The 20,507-nt window shown below is 46.2% G+C and overlaps 1 protein-coding gene across 2 annotated transcripts; it reads left to right on the top strand.

Moving 5' to 3' along the window:
* The first annotated feature begins 2,170 nt into the window (after positions 1-2,170).
* Positions 2,171-18,939, top strand: LOC117873682 (cytochrome b-c1 complex subunit 7). 2 transcript variants are annotated; one of them, XM_034763330.1, is made up of 5 exons: positions 2,235-2,313; positions 2,749-2,865; positions 7,505-7,576; positions 9,951-10,117; positions 18,287-18,939. In XM_034763330.1, exons 4-5 carry the CDS (start codon positions 9,956-9,958, stop codon positions 18,362-18,364), a joined length of 240 nt encoding a protein of 79 aa, XP_034619221.1. In that variant the 5' UTR covers positions 2,235-2,313; positions 2,749-2,865; positions 7,505-7,576; positions 9,951-9,955; the 3' UTR covers positions 18,365-18,939. The 2 variants fall into 2 exon arrangements, with proteins under 2 accessions (XP_034619220.1, XP_034619221.1); XM_034763329.1 differs by lacking the exon at positions 2,749-2,865 and having other exon boundaries at positions 2,171-2,313.
* The last annotated feature ends 1,568 nt before the right edge of the window (positions 18,940-20,507 follow it).

Here is a 20,507-nt window from a genome sequence, read left to right as displayed (position 1 = left end):
GTGGGTTTTTGGCAGTAGACAGTATCAGGTTTACCATGGCACCAGTGGCGCCATGGCACTGGGCCCAGAGTCAGAAGGGGCCCCAGCCAACTGAGCCGGCCAGGAAAGCTGCCTCTGCCCCACCTCTTCCCAGCCCTGCCCCCACTGGTGAGTGCTAGGGGGCAGTTCCCCCCACCCCCAAAGTCCTGGAGCCAAGGGAGCAGATCAGAGTGGGCTGGGGCCAGGTCGCTCCACTTCCTGCCGCCCAGCTCATGCTGGGGGGGGTGGTTCCCCGATGCCCCCAAAGCATGGGGAGGAGATGGAGCGATGAATAACAGGCATGGGATTGGGAAGAAAAGGGGATGGGGAAATCGGGGGCAGGGGGGAAGCTGGAGCTGAGCATGCGGCATCCCCTTGGCAGAAGCTGGGGCTCCCCTGTTAAGCAGGCCCATCGAACCCTCACCCTGACTAGCCCCACCTCCCCTGCATCTGTACCACACCAATGAGCCCCCCCCCGACACCCTCCCCATTGAGCTCCAACCACCTGCACTCCTACCCAAATGAACCCCACCTCCTCTGCACCTAGACCCCCTCTGCTGAGCCCCAAACACCTTCAGCTGGATCCCCTGCAGAGTCCCATTACCCCTGCACCTGGAATCCCCCAATGAGCTTCTGTGCACCCAAATTGCCCCACAGAGAACTCTCTTACCCCCATCTGGATCCTCCACACTAAGTCCCTCTGCACTTGGATCCTGCTGCCGGGCTGAGCCTGCTCACCCACACCTGGTGCGCCTGGCACAGGGGGGCAGGGCTCTACAGTATTTCTTGGGCAGGCCCTTGCACTGTATCAGGGTCGGGTGCAGCCCCACGGCCGAGTCCCTGTCCTGGGGTGGGGAGAGGCTGCAGGGTAAGCTCCCACCTCCATGCAACTAGTGGCCTGTGCTCCCCACTGCCATGTTGGAGCCTCCACATTTAATTATTGACAAATAAAATTAGCAGAATTTTAAAATATTATGCACAGAATTTTTAATTTTTTGGTGCAGAATCCCCTCAGGAATATGAGGTGTTGGGCAGCTGTGATGGTGGGACCGTGAGGAAGGTGGTGGGCAGTGGAGAGGTCTATGGGTGGCGGGCACTGGGCGAGCAGTGTCGTGTGCAGGGTGCTGTGCAGCTGTGGGGGGAGGCCAGCAAGGGAGGTGGGGGCTGGGCATAGAGCTCTGTGGTGGAGGTTTCTGGGGGAGGGGGCCCTGGGCATAAGGGTGGGGCACTGGGTAGGGGAGTAGTGTGGTGGGGGCCTGCCCTCAAGGGGAAGGGGTGTGCTGGCAGCACAGGGCTGGGCAGGCTACTGTGCGTCTGGCAGCTGCAGGTTTGTAAACAGAGCCCGCCTCCTGGGCTGCGCAGAGCGGAGCTGCTCCCGCTGCGCTGTCCCTCATTGCCCCAGCCCCCCTTCCCTCTGGAGACTGACCCCCCTGCACCTTACCCCATCGGGGCCCATAAATATGTTTGGCGCCAGGCCCACAAAGTTAAAAGTTAATCCGGCCCTGACAGTAGATCAATCAAATTCAGTCTGTTTGGCCTACTTAAATTGTAAGCTCTTTGGGGCAGGGACCGGCTCTCGCTCTGTTGGGGTGGTGCCTAGTCCTGACCGCGGCTGGTCGCCTAAGTGCTGCTGCAGTACAGCACCCGGTGAGAATATGTACAGCGCCTTGCGCTGGCGCGCGCTTGGCTACAGCCTGCCCCGCTTGCGGGAGCGCGGAACCGGGCCGAAGGAACGAGCCACCGAAGCGGCTCCTGCGCGCGGATGAGTGACGCGCCCCGGGTCACCCTCCCCAGCGCTGCCTCCTCGCGCGCCTCTGCTGTGCCCAGGGCGGCGCCTCCCAGGCCCGCTAGCGGGGAGCGGGAGCAGATGGCGGGGGGGGGGAAGTTTGGTGCTGCAGTTCGTTGGGGCAGCGCTGGGCACTGCCGAGCCGCCGGGCACCCCCGGGGCCGCGCCCACAGCCGGGGGTAGCAGCGCCGCCGGGCAGGGGCCGCGGTGCGTAGCGGGGAGCCAGTGGGATCGCAGTAGCCCTGGGGAACCCCCCGCCTGCCTCCTCGGGGGCGAGGCCCAGCCGGGAGCTCTGCACTCTGCCACAGGACGCAGCCCCAGCTCCTCTACCCGCCTCGCCCCCCCCCCCCTCGGCGCAGCGGGCACGAGTTACGTTACGTGCCGCACGGAGCGCATGCGCATTGCGCAAACGGAAAAGAACCCGTACGGGTCACGTGACGCGGGGAATCGGTAGTTTACCCAGAAGCCTGCGCTTCTTTTTGAGGTCAAGATGGCGGCGAGGGCACCAGGTGAGGAGTCGGTGGCCTCCGCGAGTTGTGTGTCCTTTCCGGCCTTTGGGTCTCCTGGGCTCGGGTGAGCCTGGGGACATGGCAATGCCGGGCTCCGTACGCCGTTGTGCCAGAGGGTGGGGGGAGAGGCCCCTTTCTCTCTGCGCCTGGCCCCATCAGCCCGAAGCAAACGGCTCAGCGGGGGCAGTTCAGTGCGGGCAGGCGGAGCCAGACGGGGGTACAAGGGGCTCCAGCTGGGAATTCAGTGTGCGCGGGAGTTAGACTGGGGAATTGGGACTCAAAGTAAATTCAGTTCTGTAATGTTTTGTTTCTTTGTGAAGTTTGGGTAACTTGCTTTTTCAGAGGTATTTGTGAGGTGGCTTAATAGTCTTGTTGGGTGGCTGACCTAATGCACTTAGTTCATCCCCTCCTCATATAAGTTTCTGTTTTGTACAGTGTTTTCATATACAGTCAGAAATGTAGGGCTGGAAGGGACCTGGAAAGCTCATCTAGTCCATCCCCTGCACTGAGGCTGGACCAAGTATACCTAGAGTCCTAGACCATCCTAGAGAGGTATTTGTCAACTCTAATCTATCCTTAAAAACTTCCAGAGACAGTGGTTTCTCAACTTGTTTTGGAAGCTATCCAGAATTTAATTATCCTTATAGTTAGAAAGATTTTCCTAATGTCTAACCTAAATCTCCCTTGCTGTGGATTAAGCCCATTACTACGGTTCCTGTCTTCAGTGGACATGAAAAACAATTGATCACTGTCTCTTTATAACAGCCTTTAATATATTTGAAGACTATCAGGTCCCCTTTTTCCCCTCTCCTGTTGGGGTTCTCTCAAGACTAACCCTGCTCAGCCATTTAAATCTTTCCTTATACTGTAGATCACATTTTCTAGATCTTTTATCATTTTTGGTGCCATCTTCTGGACTGTCTCCAGTTTGTCTACATCATCTTCTTTGATGCATGGTGCCCAGAACTGGATGCAGTACTCCTGCTGGGGCCTCATTAGTGTCAAGTAGAGCAAGACAATTGCCTCCCTTTTCTTACGTATGACACTCCTGTTAATACACCCCAGAATGTTAGCTTTTTTGCAGCTGAATCACACTGTTGACTTGTATTCAATATGTGATCCATTATAATCCCCAGTCTTTTTCAGCAGTACTACTGCCAAGCCAGATATTCCCCCTTTTATAGTTGTGTATTTGATTCTTCCCTGAGTGTAGAATTTTGTGCTTGTCTGGAATTTCATTTGGTTGATTTCAGACCAATTCTCCTATTTGTCAAAGTCACTTTGAATTCTAATCCTGTCCTCTAGAGAGCTACCAACCCCTCCGAGCTTGCTATTATCTAAATACTTTATAAGCATACTGTCCACTCCATTAGCCGAGACATTAATGAAAATGTTTAATAGTATCAGACCCTGGAGTGACCCCTGAAAAGGACCACTAGATATGTTCTCCCAGTTCGACAGCAAACCATTTTGAGTACAATCTTTGAATCAGTTGTGTACCCACCTTACAGTAGTATCATCTAATCACATTTCCCTAGTTTGCTAATAAAAAATCATGTGGCAATATGTCAAAAAAGCCTTACTAAAATCAACATGTATCACAACTATAGCTTCTCCCTCATCATCTAGGCCAGTAATCCTATCAAAGGAGGAAATGACCATATATACTCGTTCATAAGCTGAATATTTTTGGGAAAAAAGTGATGCATCAAAGAGCAGGGGTTGGCTTATAAATGGGTCTACACGAAAATTTGATGATTTTAAACTCTGGAATCATTTAATTGAATATCTAATACATTGTTGTTTTGTTTAGTTGAAGCGTCTGCAGGCATGGAGCCCCTCAGCTCCCCGTGGCTGTGGAAGTGGCACCACTTCCTGCAGCTCCCGTTGGCTGAGAACGGCAAACCGCGGCCACAGGGAGCTGAGGGGCTCCATGCCTGCAGACGCTCCAAGTAAACAAAACATCCCGACCCTCCAGTGGCTTACCCTGACGGCCAGGAGCCAAAGTTTGCCAACCCTTGAAATACAGGGTCGGCTTATGAAAGGGTCATACAGCTTTTGCTATTTTTACCTTACCGTCTTCGGGGGTCAACTTATAAAGGAATGAGCTAATGAACGAGTATATACGGCAGTTTGGTTTGGCATGATTTGATCACGATTATTACTAATAACCCTATTATCCTGATGCTTACAAATGGATTGTTATCTTTTCAGGCACTGTATCAAATTTAAGCTGACTGGTCTAGAATTCCTTGGGTCCTCTTTGTTCCCCTTCTAAAGATAGGTAATGTGTTTGCCCTTCTCCAGTCCTCTGGAACCTCATCTGTTCTCCAGGGTTCTCGAATCTTCTTAGGTTGTTTCAGCTAGTTCCTGAAGTACTTTAGGGTGAATTTTGTCAGGTGCTGCTGACTTAATTATATCTAACTTATTTAAATATTCTTTAACTTGTTCTGGGTTTTTTTTTTTTTTTTTTTAAATCTGGTTTGTGTTCCTTCCTCCTTGTTAATACTAATTGTGTTAAGCATCTGGTCATGATTTCCTAGTGAGGAGTGAAGCAAAATAGGCATTCAACACGTCAGCCTTCCGGATGTCATCTGTTACTAGCCCTCCTTCCCTACTAAGTAATGGACCCACACTTTCCTGACTTTCTCTTGTTCTGTAAATATATTAACAGCCTCTTCTTATTGCCTTTTATGTCCCTTGCTAGCTGTAACTCATTTTGTGCCTTAGCCTTTCTCATTTTGTTGTGCTATTCTTTTGTACGCATTTTTAGAAATTTGTCTGTTTCCACTTCTGGTAGGATTCATTTTTGTACCTACCGGTGGGCTTCTGTCATGGGTCCCCTTTGAACCTAGTTTAAACCCCTCCTCATTAGGTTGGCAAGTCAGTGCACACAAATGCTCTTCCCCTTCTTGGTCAGGTGAACCTTATCTCTTCCTACCAGTCCTCCTTTCCTGAACAACATCCCAGGGTCGAGGAAGCCAAAGCCCTCCTTTCAACATTGCACAGCCATGCATTCATCTCCAACATACACATGTCCCTGACTGTGCCCTTTACCCTCAATCTACAACTGACTCCTTCACCTTTGCTCCCAGAGCCCAGTAGTCAGTGCTGATCTTTTCAGGGTCATACCTGTGGTATCAGTACCCATGTGAATGAGAAGCATGAGGTAGTGATCAGAAGGACTGATGAACCTTGGCAACCTTTCCATAGCATCTGAGATGTGGGCTACAGACAGTCAGTGCTCCTTCTGGGATGTTGAGTCGTGTCAGTAGATGGATGCCTCCATCCCCTTCCGAAATGAGTCCCCAATCACCACCACCTTTTGTCTCCTTCTTTTGGGTGTGGTGGCTGTGAGCCTTCCAGCCTTGGGAGCAGGTGGCTCCTTTCCGTCAGTCATTGGTATCTGCTCCTCTTGTCATGTTGCCAGTACAGCATACTGGTTCTTGACCTTGATTGACAGGGGACGCAAGTGGGGAGTTGAGCACTGTCTACTGCATGATGTGGCCAGCAGCCAGCTCCCCTTCCTCCTTTGGTAGGGCTGGAATCTTCTCCAGTCAGCTAGCATCCTCCATTCTTGATGTTTTCATGAGCATCCTGTTGATGTCCTTGTGCTCCTAGATGCTACACAGACAAATCACCTCCTCCTGGGTGTGTCATGCTTTGTGAGAAAGTCCACCAACAGACATACCTCACGCTGGATTTCCCTGCCTGGCTTTTGTTAGCAGGGATATGCAGGCTGCATTCTCAGCAAATCAAGAGCAGGACCTGAGTAGAAGCCTCCAGGGTCCGTATGCATGTCTGGCCAGGACTTACGAGTACAGGAAGAGAAACAGTTAGCAGTGGAGTTGATGACACATTGTTTTCCTTCCATTGTGGGTTCTTCCTTGTAGAGTACCTGAAGTTAAACTTGGGAGAGTGTGTGTGAATGGGGGGAAATCACCTTATTGCTCTGTCTTCCTTTGCTGGTGAACTCATCTGGTTAACTGCCATAGTACACCTGCTACTTTCTGTTATTCATGGTTTCTTCAAAACTGCTCATTCATACTCTCTGCAACATATGTTTCATGTATTTTAAGGCACTCATCAGCATTTTTTCTCTCCTTTTTTGCCTATCCCACACAAAATTAACTTCCTTGGAAACCTCTCTATTGCCATGCTATATTTAGGATTCTTCTAGGAATAATGTGCAAGTGTGATTGTAAAATCACAAAAATTTGCAGTGTCAGGGGTGATGTAGTACCTGAACCTCTTTTTAATTCCTTTTGTATAACTGACTAAATTTCAAGTTGATAGTGTCTATTTAAGCATTAAAATCTTTTCACTGAGCAAGGCCAGAGAGATGGAGTAATGTATGTAAATGAGATACAGGTATAGTATGTAAAACTATCCTATAATATCACTTATTGTGATCCCTGTTAGTGTTCTTTTTGATTACTAGCTCAGGAACAAAAAGGAAAAAAAACCAAGCCTACCAAAATAAGACGCTCCACTGTAGGAGCCTCTCAGAGGAGGATGAGAACAAACATGACAGATGTTAGTAAATGCTTAATGCACTACTGGAAGGTGCTCAGTGATGAGGGTAGTATAAAAAGCTGTAACAGACAGTGTAGAAATAGAGTTCTAAAGAAGCTTGCTGTTGGATCAGTACAAGTATTTTTCCACCTGTGCCTCACTTAATCATTTTCTTCTTGTATTGTGCAATGTTAACTTTGTGCAAAAATCCTCCCCTCCCCCAAACTCTGTTAAGCAAAACTTAAGTTAATATTTATCTGTTGTTCCCTTTCCCAGTGAAATCTGAGGCTGTCAATTTCCATTCTGCAGCTTGATATACTTTTGGGCTCATGGGGAGCAATGGGTGCCCAATTTTATTAAACACTGAAAATAATTTCTTTTGTTCTCTACTAAACATCACTTAAACTGGTCTAGGTTCTCTTTAACATAGAAATCTTAGTTTGTGATCTTAAAGTGGCTTGTAAAAACTCAACTAAATTTCTTTATCAATGCTCTAAAATGATGTCTAATTGTCAGTTTTAGTTATGCTATAATGTTCACGAGCTTGTGTGTCTCAGTAGTAGCTAGACAAATGGTGTACGTTGAAAGCTGGCATATAAGTCTTCAGAGATATTTTAACTAGTGCTGCTTGTGTTAAGTTTTGTCTTACTCCTGAACTAATAGAGATCGCTTTCAGTTTCAGCAAGTGGTCGACTGTTAGAAGGCTTTCGCAAATGGTATTACAACGCAGCTGGATTCAACAAACTTGGTAGGTGTCTTAATTTTTTAAGAGTTGAAAACAGCGAACATTTGTGTGCATCCATTGCCTGTATAAAGAACCGTTCTAGATTTTTAAAGTTAATTTCAAAACTAATGTATTTGTATTCAATTTAAAGCCCATCTTGTGTATCAATGTTAGCCACACCCTTCTATTGCAGTTGTGAAAATGTTTGTTTGTAATAGCTTGAGTACTGATACTTGCTAACTAATGATGAACAATCTGCCTCTTCTGCAATGTATTATGGTAGCTGCTATAACTTGCTTCTCTACAACTAAGACCCCAAGTATAAACTGAAGGGTGCTGGAGCAAGAAGTTTCACGAAAATAGCCCCAATGATCTGGAACCCTGTCCCAAAGGATATCAAGAGTCCAATCGTCATTTTCAGATCTTACTGTAAAGTTCACCTCTTGAAGGCTCTGATCTGAGTCCCGTTGATGATTGAGATCACAAAGAGTTTATCCATGAGACCTAGATCTGACCACAACAAGATTCCCCAAAAAACAAAGCAACAGAAGCTGGAAACATGCTCTTAAGAATTAACTACAACTCACTTGGAGTACGTAGTTATGGTGTTATGAACTGTAGAAATAGGAAAGGAAGTTGAAAGAAAATGTTATGCAGATGATGTGCTTCTCCAGTGCTTATGAGGAAACAGCTTTACAACATTTCTTTCATCCATAAAATCAGGACCTTGCCTTGATAGCATTTCCTTACATTTGTTCAGCATTAGTCCATATGAACTGTGTACCAACTAATCTAGTTTCTGAATGGCTGGTTATGTTTATTCACTGATAAAAGGGAATCTGCATAGTCACAAGTTAATTGCCGCCTTTTTAACATTGAGTCAGTTTAATTGTGAAAGTTACAGCAAGTTGTCCATTTATCCACAGAAAATGGAGAGTGGCTGTACCAGCTCTCTCATGTACCGTTGCTGTTTTCCCTCTAGGAGTGAGATGTTTGTTCAGAGTTTTTAGGCCTGTTCATCACTTCTGCTGAAACTATTAACAGATATTCCTCCTAGTTTTGCTGGTATTTTTTAATGGTGGACGTATGTCCAGTAGGAACTGGAGTGGGATATCTCATTTCATATTGGTCACCAAACACCCATCAGATGGCAATGATACTTGGGCTCATTTTGAACTGATCATCTATAGAAGAGACCCTATATCTCATTAGCAATCCATTAAACTATGTAGACCCTGTTTAGTAGTTTAATAAACTGTACTGATTTATACACTGCTGTAACATTACTGAAGCAGACAAGAAATACCCAGTCTTCTTGGATGCAGTAGCTAAATATTACCTTGAACTATCTCAATTAGGATTAAAACTGTAGTCATTTATAGAGTATAGATACAGTACTTTCTGCCTTGAAAGTGACCAACTTTCTTGCCTCATTTATTTTCTACCCTGTTTCCCCGAAAATAAGACATCCTCCGAAAATAAGGCCTACTTACAGTTTTGCCTCTCGTTGTAATATAAGGCATCCCCCCGATAATAAGACCTCCCCGATAATAAGGCATCCACCGATAATAAGGCATTTTTCATTTCTGAAAAATAAGACATCCCCTGAAAATAAGACCTAGCGCATCTTTGGGAGCAAAAATTAATATAAGACACTGTCTTATTTTCGGGGAAACAGGGTATGTAGCAGCAAGGGATCATTGCTGCTCACAGTATTGAGACTGTCAAGGATTGATGGTTTTTGGAGGAGGGGATATTTCTGCTTGATTCTTTTGGTCAGTCTTCTCCTTATTAAAACTGATCGGCTTGCCATGCTGCTTGCTGAAGCATCCTCTGCTCTGTCTTTCATAATGCATCAACCTAGAAATATTGGGTACTATGACCCCTTATGGGATGAGATCTTACAAACTCCAAGTTTGCACTCTGAAGGGAATAATTGAATCAACATGAAATGCTGCTTTTTTGTTATGATCTGTGTGTGTAGTGTCTTTCCTTCTACAGTGACCTTGTGGCTTCCTGTTTAGTAAATGAAGTCCAGAAAAATCTTTAATACAACATAGTTCAGGAACAGCAGGTCTTTAAAAGATAAGTTAAATTACTAAGTAGGAAGACACAAGGTCACTGTAGAGGGAAAGACACTACATACTAATGGACTTCAGTGATTTTCTTCATTGGGCTAATTTTTTTCTTCTTTCTGTTCATTCTTATGAAAAGAAAACACAATTACAATTTGTGTGTGTATATAATATATATATATATATATATGTGTGTGTCAGTGTTTAATAACCTGCTTTGTAGAAAAATGATTTCCATTAAATATTAACTAAAACTAAGATTTTGATAGCTATTAACACTAGGACTGGCAACTCAATGATATTGAAAAATGTTACTGTTACAGGATTAATGCGAGATGATACCCTATATGAAAATGATGATGTAAAAGCAGCACTGAAGAGGCTTCCAGAAAATGTTTATAATGAACGACTATTTCGCATCAAGAGAGCCCTTGATTTGAGTATGAAACAACAAATTCTTCCTGAAAATCAATGGGTGAAATATGAAGAGGTATATATACATTCATTTTTTTTAAAATATGGGCAGCTTATCTGTTTTCATCTTTAAATGTTTTTCTTACATTATGTGAATACAGTCCTTGTAGACAAGTTTGGCTATGTCCTATTAAATGAAAACAATGAATTCTTATTGGACAGAAGACAGCCTACTAAGCCTTGATCCTGAAAAGACTTCCATGTGTTTAATTTCATACGTGTGCACAGTCCCAGTGAAATGTATAGAATACTCACATGCGTAAAGTTGAGCAAGTATATAAGTCTTTGAGATGCTTAAAATTTTCACTTGTATCTTACAGGATGCATTTAATGAACAGTATTTTTGGTCAGTGTAATACAAAATTGTATCTTTTATAAATGGAAGTTCCATTTACAACACTCTACTTAGAAGCTTGAGTATCCTTAACGGCAATTATAAACATGGAATATTTACTGCTGTGCAGTTAGAAAATGCCATCTTCCAAACCAGGCCTAATATTGTATTTTGTAAAAATCTCCAGATAACATGAGCAAACCTTGATTTTTTTTTTTTTTTTTTTTTTTTGATAAGCCCCTTTAATTTTGCAGAATGCTATTCTGAACCAAAGATTTTATTCTTAAAATGGGCTGGGGACATTGGGAGTGGGGGGGGAATTGTTTAAAGGAGAACTCCAATGTAATGTGAGAGATTCCAGTTGTAAAGTAAATAACTCTTTAAAAACTTCATACCTAGGTATGACTAAAATATCTGATTACCATAGAACTTTCTTTCCTTTTAAGTGTCTTAAATGTGTCACACTTAGTCTAGCAGTGCTGTGCCACTTTGCTGTATGCAGTTGACTCTCATTCATGTAACTGGAAGGTTATACTAAGTTACTCTTGGGGGAATTTTGCGCCACTGTGCATGCACAGAATTCATGTCCCCTGCAGATTTCTTTGCTTCCCTGCAGAAAAATGACTTTCTGACAAGGAAGCCAAAGGGAAGCTGCAAGAGCAGTCGCACACCATTCCCTAGCTGCACAGGTGCATCGTTTCAGGCACCTGGAGCAGCTTGTGGAGAGGTAAATTACTGCAGGGCTGAGGACACTCCAGCCAGCAGATCCTACCCTGAGCCAGGATCAGCAGCTAGTTCCCGCTAGGCTGGAGGCAGGAGAGGATGGGACTGCCTCTTCCCCTGCAAGAAGTGTCTGGGGCTGTGTCAGACCCACCCCCAGAAACCTCACCCAGCTGCAGGAAGCTCAGCATCCTCCCCTGCTTCTTGCCCCCATTGCTCCTCAGCTGCTGGGGGAGGGGTCACTGGATGGGGAGCTGCTCCCCCATCTGTCCAACCCCCCATGCATCTGGATCTCCTCTATCTAGACTCTCCCACCAAGCCACACCCTGTACATCCAGAACCCCCCTAACCCTCCATATCCAAACCTCAACCCCTGCCTCTGGACCCCAACCCCTGCACCCAGACCACCTCCCACGGAGCTTCTGGCACTCAAACCCCTACCCTGACGAGCCCCACCACGCTGAGCCACCACATCCAGACCCCCAAGCCACTGACCCCCAATTAGCTGTACCCAGACCTCTCGTTGAGCCCCAACCACTTTCACCTGGAAGTTCCTGCAGAGTCCCATTGCCCCTGGAGCCCCCCCCCCACAAGCCTCTGTGCATCCAGATCCCCCCCACACCTAGTCTCCGCCCCGGGCCCCCCCCGACCTGCTTAGACCAGGGGTGGGCAAACTTTTTGGGGCCAGGGCTACATCGGGGTTGCAAAACTGTATGGCGGGCCAGGTAGGGAAGGCTGTGCCTCCCCCAAACAGCCTGGCCCCCGCCCCCTGACTGCCTCCCTCAGAACCCCTGACCCATCTAACCCCCACTGCTCCTTGCCCCCTGACCACCCCCTCCCGGGACCCCTATCCAACCCTCCTTGCTCCCTGTCCCCTGACTGCCCTGGCCCCTATCCACACTCCTGCCCCCTGACAGCCACCCCCCCCCCCCAAATCCCACGCCTATCCAACCGCCCACTGTTTTCCCCCCATCCCCTGACCACCACCCCATCCAACTGCTCCCTGTCCCCTGACTGCCACCCCCACCCAGAGTGCTGGCGGCACAGCGCGCTGAGACTGCGGGGGAGAGGAGATAGAAGGGGAGGGGCCAGGGACTAGCCTCCCCGGCCAGGAGCTCAGGGGCTGGGCAGGATGGTCCCGTGGGCTGGATGTGGCCAGCGGGCCGTAGTTTGCCCACCTCTGGCCTAGACCCAGATTGTCCCACACAGAATCCTCTCACCCTTCACTTGGATCCCCTGACTCTGATCCCCCTCCACACTTGGGCCCTGCCTGGTTGAGCCTGCTTGCCCCACACTTAGTGCACGGGGCAGGCCTAGGCCTTGTGCTGTGTTGGGCTCAGGTGCAGCATCACCACTAAGTCTGTATCCCCAGGGTGGATGGTGGGAGGCTGCAGGGGGATCTCCCATCTCCGTGTAGCCAGTGGCCTGTGCTCCCCACTGCCATGCTGGAGCCTCCGCGTTTATTGACAAAGCTTGCACAATTTTAAAATATCGTTGTAGTAGTTCCGGGGTGGGGCTTGTCCCTTCCTGGGGCGCCTGGAAGCCAGGCCGCCCCGCTACAAAGCGAATAACAGTTAGGGCCCCGACCTTTGGGTAGGGGCTAAGCACACAATTGATAGTTCAGAGCTCAGCCTTTGTGCAGGGACTGAGCACACAATTAACAGCTCCGGCCCTGGGTCAGGGCGGGGCAGCACACCAGTAGTCAGTCAGGGGCCCAGGCCCCTTGGACAAGGAGGAGGAGAGACTGCCACCCGGCGCGGGGTGGCAGGGGGAACACAGGCCCACCCACTCCACTGTGTTCCAGCCCGGGGCCCTATCCGCAGCAGTCCGCCTGCCACGCGGTCAGTGGGGATCCTGACCGCAACACACTGACATGGGTTCGGGGTCTGCTATCCCCGGGCCACTTCCCATCTCCTCCTCCATGGGTACCTGCTCCTCTTGAGTTCCGTCTGCTGGGTCGCAGATCATGGGCTCCTCCGGGCCCCGAGCACCAGGTAGGTCTGTCGCTCCCTCTGGGCCCTCAGCGGGGGGAAGCTCAGACCGCTCCTCAGGGTACCGGGCTCTCGGCAGGCTCGGCCAGTCCTCCTCAGGGTACCGGGCTCTCGGCAGGCTCAGGTCCGCGGGAACTCGGGCACCAGCGTCTGTCCTCTCCCGCTGCCGGCCAGCTACTGAGCGCTGTGGCCTGGCCTTTATACTTCCTGTCCCGCCCCTTGACTTCCGGGGGGCGGGGACAGGCCGCGGTGGCTCCGCCCACTCTGGCGGCTTTTCTGGCTCATTGCTTCCTGGGGCGCCTGGAAGCCAGGCCGCCCCGCTACAATCGTGCACAGATTTTTTTGTTTGTTTGGTTGGTTTTTTTTGGTGCAGTCCTCCTTAGGGCATTCCGAGTGTGAATTCAGTGATCTGTCATGTAGTGAACTTCCTTGTTACATGATTAATAGTGATTATAGATATCAAAACTTAACTACAGTGTAACTGCTCGAAAATTGCAATCCAGCTACTCTAATTATTATATATATTAATATCGGTAATCCATCGCTGACAATGACGATATTGTCGCGGTGCTCATATATGGCTATGCATATGACACTGCAGTCTGAATCCTGATGCAGAGTTGGCCTATGTAATTAATGGTCATCACATACATTAAACAGAAATCATTTGAGTTACAAAGTCGAGCACTTGAAATTTGAAAATGCCATATTTACATTTGCTGTACAACCTTAATTCTGCTCTCCTGTGTGCACATGCATTCTGATAGTATGTGATCTAATGATTGAGTGATTGTTCTTTAATGTATTTTTGGTATAATTTTTTAGCCTTTTCTAAAAGGAAAGGTTAAACCCAAATTCTGGTTGAAACTGTAACATCAGTCACAATCGTGTATCAGGCTTTGAATCCTGAGCTTTCAGCAGTGCTGCATGCTTGACCTCTAGGACCATCTACATTAGCAGACAGACAGCAGGAGAAGGCTGTTCTCATAGACTCTAATATCATAGGTCTGGGGCTTACCCTGCTCCAGCTGGGGAGCAGGGTTGGCACCGCTCCACGCGGCTCCCAGAAGCAGCCGCATGGCTCCCCTCCGGCTCTCCAGTTGGGGAGCAGGGTCGGGGGCTACTCCACCTGGCTCCCAGAAGCTATGGCATGGCCCCCTCCAGTACTCCAATGGGAGCTGCAGGGATGGTGCCTGCGGGCGGGGCAGCATGCAGAGCTGCCTGGCCGCGCCTCTGTGTAAGAGCTGGAGAAGGGACGTGCCACTGCTTCCGGGAGCTGCTTGAGGTAAACGCCACCCAGAGCCTGCACCCCCGCCCCTTTCCCACTCCCTGCCCCAACCCTGATTTCCCCCCCCCGCCCTCCAAACCCCTTGATCCCAGCCCAAAGCGCCCTCCCGCACCCTGAACTCCTAATTTCTGGCCCCAACCCAGAGCCTGCACTCCAACCCCAATTTTCTGAGCATTCATGGTCCGCCATACAATTTCTATTCCCAGATGTGGCCCTTGGGCCACAGTTTGCCCACCCCGATCTAGTCTGACCTCCTGCACATTTCAGGCCACAGAACCTCACCCACCTGTAATAGATCCCCAACCTCTGACTGAGTTACTGAAGTCTTAGTCCTTATTCAAGCCTAATTTAATCGCTTGCAAATTAATTCCAGTTCTGCAGTTTCTCATTGGAGTCTATTTTTGAAGGTTTTTTTGTTGTTGAAGAATGGTGACTTTTAGGTCTGTAATTGAGTGACCAGGGAGGTTGAAGTGTTCTCCGACTGGTTTTTAAATGTTATAATTCTTGATGTCTGATTTGTGTCCATTTATTCTTTTGCATAGAGACTGTCCGGTTTGGCCAATGTACATGGCAAAGGGGCATTGCTGGCACATGATGGCATATATCAAATTGGTAGATGTGCAGGTGAATGAGCCCCTGAAGGTGTGGTGGCTGTGATTAGGTCCTATGATGGTGTCCCTTGAATAGATATGTGGACAGAGTTGGCAATGGGCTTTGTTGCAAGGATAGGTTCCTGGGTTAGTGATTTTGTTGTGTGGTTGCTGGTGAGTATTTGCTTCAGGTTGGGGGGCTGTCTGTAAGCAAGGACTGGCCTGTCTCCCAAGATCTCTGAGAGTGAGGGATCGTCCTTCAGGATAGGATGTAGATCCTTGATGATACACTGGAGAGGTTTTAGTTGGGGGCTGAATGTGACGGCTAGTGACGTTCTGTTACTTTCTTTGTTGAGCCTGTCCTCTAGTAGGTGACTTCTGGGTATTCTTCTGGCTCTGTCAGTCTGTTTGCTTCTTCACTTCAGCAGGTGGGTATTGTAGTTTTAAGAACGCTAGATAGAGATCTTGTAGGTGTTTGTCTCTGTCTGAGGGATTGGAGCAAATGCAGTTGTATCTTAGAGCTTGGCTGTAGACAATGGATCATGTGATATGGTCTGGATGAAAGCTGTAACCATGTAAGTAAGTATAGCGGTCAGTAGGTTTCTGTATAGGATGGTGGTTATGTGACCTTCGCTTATTTGCACTGTAGTGTCCAGGAAGTGGATCTCTTGTGTGGACTGGTCCAGGCTGAGGTTGATGGTGGGATGGAAATTGTTGAAATCGTGGTGGAATTCCTCAAGGGCTTCTTTTCCATGGGTCCAGATGATGAAGATGTTGTCAATGTAGCGCAAGTAGAGTAGGGGCGTTAGGGGACGAGAGCTGAGGAAACGTTGTTGCAAACTGGACACCATTCAATTAGGCTTAAATAAGGACTGGGAGTGGATGGGTCATTATACAAAGTAAAAACTATTTCCCCATACTAATTTTCCCTTCACTGTTACTCACACCTTGTCAGCTGTTTGAAATGGGCCATCCTGATTATCACTACAAAAGTTGTTTTTTCTCCTGCTGATAATAGCCCACCTTAATTGATTAGTCTTGTTAGGGTTGGTATGGCAACACCCATTTTTTCATGGTGTGTGTGTGTGTACATCTCTTACTGTATTTTCCACTTCATGCATCTGATGAAGTGGGCTTTAGCCTACGAAAGCTTATGCCCAAACAAGTGTGTTAGTCTCTAAGGTGCCACAAGTACTCCTCGTACTTTTTGAAGAAATTAATGTGCGCACAGAATTTCCTTTCCCCCACAGAAATGGGCTGCAGTGCTGCTGGCCTCCACTAGGGGCCGCTGGACCCTGCAGAGCCTAGCTCGCACATAGAAGAGATGCTGCCTGGGGGAGGGAGCTAGAGGGTTCCTGGCAGCTGCAATTTCCAGCATGCCCTGAGGGAAGGAGGCAGCAGTGCACAGGAAACTCCATGCAAGCCTGGGACCAAGCATCAGGCTGTTTCTCCCTCTGGATCCCTGGTCGGGGGGGGGGAGAGAGAAAAAGGGCAAGTGTCTGGGCCGGGGGAGGCGCCATGGCTGGGCTCTGGGGGGGAGGAGTTGTGGGTGCCCAGCCCCCCGGCTGGGCTCTGGGCGAGAAGGGGGCAGAGAAACAGGAACTGGGTTGTCATAGGGGTTTCTTTAATTCTCTACTCCTGGGGGAATTTTTGTGTGCATCTGTATTGTTACAGGCATATTTGCTGATATTTTGAAATAAATTACCAAAATAATTGAAATGGTGTGATTTATGTAGTGTTATTTTGCAGAATTTTAAAATATTGTGTGCAGAATTTTTATTTTTTGGCACAGAATGCCCCCAGGAGTTATAGTTATGTATTATTGTTGTGTTTTAACAGAAGTCTGCACTCCTCTTTAGTGGAGAACAGTGACTTGTCTAATAATTCTTAGCACTTAAATACTTCTGCAACTGCAAATTAAAATGTTTTATAAAGTATCTTGTATGAATTTGGGATGCAAGATGTTATGTTTTGCATGGTTTTTCTTTTATGTATAAAAGAAAGTACCACATTTCATGAGACAGTTTCTCCTAAACTGTACTATATGAGAGATATGGTGGCTAAAAGAGTAAAAACCTTGATTGTTGAAGCCAAATCACCTGGCATACTTACAAAATACAGAAAGGAGTTGTTCATTGTACAACATTGTGTTGCATGGTTTAGTTGTTTCAAAACAAGAAATTGGCCAGGAAACCGGAGTTAGTTATCCTAAAGCTGGTGTGACTTTAAAAGGTTTTAAAAAATGCCCCCAAATGTCTGCAGCAGGATATTGATCACAATGGTCCCTTCTGGCTTTGGAATCTAACATTAAGATCCAGCATCTTCAACTCTTATCTGCTTTTAAATAAATAAAAGATAAATAGATAAAAGATGACCTGCTTTTAAGTGTTTGGGAGCTTCTTTCAGGAACAGAAGGGATTCAAGCAAACTGTCAGTATTGGAAAGGTGGTGTGCAAGACTGACCATTGTTGCACTGACTGGAGAAGTAGCTATCCAAAGGAAAAATAACTTGAGGTATAGGAGAAAGGAAGACTAGAATCGCTTATGGACAAGACTAATATATTTTTAAATCCATAGGATCCTACAGATAATGGATTGCTCAAGTGACTAAACATAGCTGGACAGATTCACAACAGTTGCATGTAGTTGTGAAACTATTTCTTGGACATTACCGCTGCAGCTCAAGGAATGGATTGGAAGAAACTGAACGGCATTTAATGCTTAAAATACAAAGAAATTTTATTCTACAGATAAAATAGCAAGAGCTTAGTTCAACCATTTTAATTGGCCTTTGAATTGTTGATCATGTGGAACTCAAGTTCACCCATAAAATAGCTAAAACCATGTGAAGAAGAAGGTCTCTAAAATGCAGGATGATGATCAAAGCTTGGCTATGTCACTAGAGCACTTTGGGTATTGAGCAATGAGTTGGAAAAATTCCTGAACTTTTGCTATGGAAGACCTGCAAGAGGGCCTAACTTGGAGATGGTGGGGCTGCACATGAAAGCATGATTTGGCCTGTCAATGGTGATGAGGCATGAGAAGATAGAACACAGCTTGGCAATCAGATGACAGGCTGAATTCCCAGAAATTGGGAGCTAGAAAATTCATCCTTTGCCCCTTAAAGTAGGCAAGGTTTGATATGAATTTGAGAAACACAGAACCCGTGTGCCATTTTCAGTCACACTTGCAGAGTTAGAGCTGCACTTAATGGGAAATTTCTTGCATGTTTTAAAAATAAAAAAAATCTGTTCTGTTTCAGGATAAAAAGTATCTCGAACCATATCTGAAAGAGGTAATCCGTGAACGACTTGAAAGAGAAGAGTGGGACAAGAAGTAACTGCTGGGGAGATGCTTCATGTAAACTGCTGCATTTCTTTCTAACAAATATTTTAGTGTTATGATAAAAATCTGTTGGGAAGAAAATCTGAGGCTGAAGAAACATTTTGTTCACTGAATTTGTCAGTCCAACTAAAATAAACATGTCAAAGTACAAAATCTAGTTGGAAACTTTTTTGTAAATTATAACAAACCAGTGTTCAGACCTTTCCTACAATCAGATACATTGCATATCCTCACATGAATATGTAGTCTTCATTCCAGCCTCTTGATTCATACTCGTCATAGTACAGCTGCTTCCTGCAGCTGGGAGGGTAGGTAAGCAAAAGTCTTTGGGTGTTTATGCCAACTCCTCTATTTAATTTATAAAAGGGATACTTATACATGGAGTGATAGGCTTATACCCTTCATCGCCTCTCTTCCCTGGAGACAGGAATACTATGATGCATGCTTGAGTGCTTATTCAACAGCATTATGTAACTGTGTGTATGTACCCAAGCACATGGAATACTACAGGAATGGAATTTGAGTGATTTGTTAATCACAGAATAAAGATGATTGCCTCAGTTTTATTAATGTCCTCGTCACTTCCTTCATGTACTAAATGCTGAACAACGCTTTAGAATAGTCGTCGTCTTTGGTAACAATGCGTGGTTCTTATTCTAAATTCTTGAAATTTTACCATGTGTTACTGGGTTACAGTGACTTACTCTAATACCCTTTCTAGAAACTAATTTTAAAAATGGCATCTGTCCTCCTTCCTCCCTCTGCCCAAAGTAAGTCTTTGTGCAAGCTGCTGATCTCAAGTACAAATGTCTACGTGTTTAATACGTGAACAGTTTAGGCACAGAGAAAGTATCTTCAGACAGGAGGTGGAACTCAAATGTGGGTGTGTTAAAATTAAAACCTGACAGTGGACCATATGCTTTCCTGCATGTTTTCTCCCCCCCCCCCCCCCAAAGGCTGTCTCAAAATTCCATGCACACGCAACCTTGTTGACATGCACAAGTCTTGCCCAGATAGTAGCAAGATATGCAGACACTAAGAAATAGCACATGTTTGATCTGCAGAAAGATAAAAGGAGGCAGGGCAAAGCTAAGAGGATTACGTATTATGCTGTAAAAACAAATTAACTATGAAAACTTGGAGCAAGCCAAGTCTTGTGGTGGTAGGATTAGTTTGGCCTACTGACTAGAGCACTGGGCTGGGACATGGGAGGCCTAGGTTCTTTTCCAAGCTCTGCTGCTGGCCTGTTGTGTGACCTCCAGCAAGTCACGTTACCTCCGTGCCTTGGTTTCCCCATCTGTAAAATAGGGATCATGCTCTTTTTGTAAAGTGCTTTGAGCTCCATAGATGAAAAGCACTATGTAAGAGCTAGATATTTCAAAAATGGATGTATAAGTGGTCCACATAATTTGCTGATGGGTGGTGGCCATCATCTCAGACTAGGAGTTTGGAAAAAGTTGCTTTCACAATTCCATCTGCCACAGCACCTTACAAATTCTTTCAACAAAGGATCCAGTTCTTTTCTTGCTTCCCTGAAGTTATAGTAAAATGTATGACTAAAAACATTCCTGTTGTTACAGACCTGAAAATGAAAGATGGACATGCCTTTTTATAAACATCTAAAAAGACCTGAAAGCTTATCAATGGTTTAAAAAAAAAAAAAAAAAAGTCTGAAGTATCAGCAATGTCTAGTCTGCTTTTCCTGGGAGTTTCAGAAGTGGGATTGGTGCTCTGACGGTCTAATGTGGTTTTTTTTTTTTTTTTTTTTTTTTTTAATTTAAGTGTTTGTAGGTGGATGTTAAATAGGTGTCTAAACAAGTCTAAATAGTCTCAATTTAATTGAAAAGTTTTATTAGACTTTGGTAGTGCAATATCTTAATCCTACCACTGGTCCATAAAGTATTGGAGGCTAAGGTTTTCATAAGTGAGTGGTGACTTTGAGTGCTCAAAGGGAGATACCTTCAAGTGGCCTGACTCTTTTTAGAAAGTGCTGAGTCACCCACGCTCTGAAAACTGGATCCTAAAAATGGACACTTGAAATCACTGACTCTTTAAATAAATAAATGTCTGCAGCATTCACAAAATCTACACTTATGTTGTAAAAAACTGAGGAGGCCTTTTGAGCATTAAAACAATGA

Source organism: Trachemys scripta, chromosome 2, assembly GCF_013100865.1.
Source record: "Trachemys scripta elegans isolate TJP31775 chromosome 2, CAS_Tse_1.0, whole genome shotgun sequence".
In the NCBI taxonomy this organism is placed as follows: Eukaryota; Metazoa; Chordata; order Testudines; family Emydidae; genus Trachemys; species Trachemys scripta.
Note: the sequence above shows the minus strand (reverse complement) of the source record. Positions and strands in the feature narration are given on the sequence as shown.

What these genes read in the sequence shown, in the direction of transcription:
- LOC117873682 (XM_034763329.1), top strand. An exon ending in AGCTGGATTCAACAAACTTG is followed by an intron (nt 7,577 to 9,950) that starts GTAGGTGTCTTA and finishes TTACTGTTACAG; the next exon opens with GATTAATGCGAGATGATACC. An exon ending in AATGGGTGAAATATGAAGAG is followed by an intron (nt 10,118 to 18,286) that starts GTATATATACAT and finishes GTTCTGTTTCAG; the next exon opens with GATAAAAAGTATCTCGAACC.